This window comes from Myotis brandtii, unplaced genomic scaffold (assembly GCF_000412655.1).
Source record: "Myotis brandtii unplaced genomic scaffold, ASM41265v1 scaffold147, whole genome shotgun sequence".
Classification (NCBI taxonomy): domain Eukaryota; kingdom Metazoa; phylum Chordata; class Mammalia; order Chiroptera; family Vespertilionidae; genus Myotis; species Myotis brandtii.
In genome coordinates this window covers 357,867-359,891 of record NW_005355292.1, presented here as the reverse complement: position 1 = coordinate 359,891, position 2,025 = coordinate 357,867, and the positions used below count along the sequence as shown (strand labels likewise).

At 57.7% G+C, this 2,025-nt stretch overlaps 1 protein-coding gene across 1 annotated transcript; it reads right to left on the bottom strand.

The window, feature by feature from the left end:
• Positions 1–371: 371 nt before the first annotated feature.
• Positions 372–2,023, bottom strand: LOC102242716 (the record flags this gene model as incomplete). The annotated part of the gene is made up of 4 exons (XM_014535658.1): positions 372–597; positions 693–889; positions 934–1,343; positions 1,867–2,023. Coding segments are annotated over 4 exons (990 nt in total), but the record flags the coding sequence as incomplete, so codon positions are not given.
• Positions 2,024–2,025: the final 2 nt, after the last annotated feature.

Sequence of the window (2,025 nt, the reverse complement as noted above, 5' to 3'; positions counted from 1 at the left end):
CCCAAGGTGCTGGGAATGCGAACCAGAGCCACCTGGCAGGTTTACAGATGGGCGGGCCCAAGACGAAGGCCTTTGGCTGCTGCCGACGTCTGTCATCAGAGAATCATTTTGATTGGTCGTCTGACTGCCTTTAAACTGAGCCCTCAGCCTTGGTTCTCCGTGGGTTTTCCCCTGGTGTTTTAAAAAATGCAGCCCCAAAAACAAGTCTTTGGGACTGGAATTGTGGAATAAGCTGAGAGAACGCGACAAGGACTCACGTGAGTGTTGATTTGTCCCCGAAGTGTGTGAAAGCAAAGCTCCGGGCTCATCCCTGGCTGGTCTTCACCTCGCAGTGACCCCCACACTCCTTTCACAGGAACCATGTAGACGCTCTACAGGTCATGGATGTCCAGATGGTGGAAGCAGGGCCCTAGCCCTCGGCCTGTGCAGTTGCCACACAGCTGCCCAACCCCGCACTGAGTCCCGTGCAGTGAGCGCCGCTTCCCCAAGAACCGCCTGCACAGGTCCGGTGTGATGGCGAAGCGGGTGCCCTTACTGGCCACAGTCTCCAGGGCCACAGGTGTTAAGACGCCATGGCTGGCAGGGGTCCTGGGGGCACTTGACCAGAGAGCAGACAGCGCTGTGGGTCACAGGGGTTAGGAGGTGTTGTCCCGCTCTGTGGTGTCCCAGACAATCTGAGAAGCAGCACCAACTGAGTTCTGTGCTCCAGGTCTGTGCCCGAGAACTGGCGGCACAGATTCCGCGTGATGGTGAAGCCGATGCCCTTGTTGGCCCCGGTCACGAGCGCCACGCGGCGGGGGGGGCTGAATGTTCCAGGTTTACTAAGGCCCCCATTCCGGGTCTGGCCCTTCCTGTGATGTAAGTTCAGCCCAAGCCGAGCGCCACGCGGCTGCAGGACGACATGGCCGGGCAGGAGGCTCGAGAAGCACTTGCGTGGAGAGCAGAGTTGGCCGTGGACGTCCACCGCTGCGACCAGGGCTCCCGTGAGGTTCCGAGCGCCTCTGAGTGCGACTGCACAGCGCACAGTGCGCACTTGCTGGAACCAGCACAGGGGGACAGACAGCAAACATAGCCCAGTCCTGAGGCTGAAGGGCAGCTGGCCTGGTGAGACACCAGGGGGCAGTGCCGCTGAGCAGGGAGCAGGAGCAAGAGCAGGGAGGGGCCTGGAGATGACACCAGGGGAGGGCAGGACTGGATGCTGCCACAAACAAGGCAGCCAGGGCTCCTAGACTCACCTTGGGGTTTCATGAGAGGCAGCAGCTCCGAGCAGACGTCTCGGGTACCAAAAAAGTTTGTTTTCATCGTCACTTCTGCTTGAATATGAAACGGTGTGGGATCATTCCCTTTCAGGAGAGGAGAGTAGACTTAATAAATAGTAGCCATGTGGTAACTTTCCATAGAATGACATAAAATGTGAATTTTTTGTATAATTGGTTCCTAGTAATAGCACTGTGCAATCACCATTTCCTTGTTTCCTGATGTTCTATACTGATGTTCCCAACATAGTGTCTGAGATGGTGCCATTCCCGGAGGCTGGTGAAGGGTGCACTATGGGGTCTCTGTGAACTTGTTTGTGCAAAATTCACCCCGTTGCCCTCAAGGTTAAACCAGGAGAAACTGTGACAACCTAGAAAAGACTCGCAGGCATCTGGGCCAAGAACACAAAGGTGTCTGGGCCAGAAGGCTCTCCAGCTTCTCTTGCAGTTTGATCTAGTGGCACCCCTACCCCCAGCCTCTCCTACTTCCCTCGGGAGCAATCCTGCACCCATACACGCGAGGAGCCCCATTGTAACGATACTCCGACATACCAGCCACCCTGGCTGCAGGTGCTGGGGTGAGCCCTCCTGGGACCACACATCCTTTTACCCTTTAAGGCAATGCCCGCGTTGTTGACCAGCACGTCCAGGCCCCCGTACTCCTTGCGCAGGAAGTCGCGCAGGGCGCGGATGCTCTGCAGGTCGTCGATGTCCAGCTGCTGGAAGCGCGGGCTCAGGCCCTCGGCCTGCAGCTGCTGCACGGCCGCCC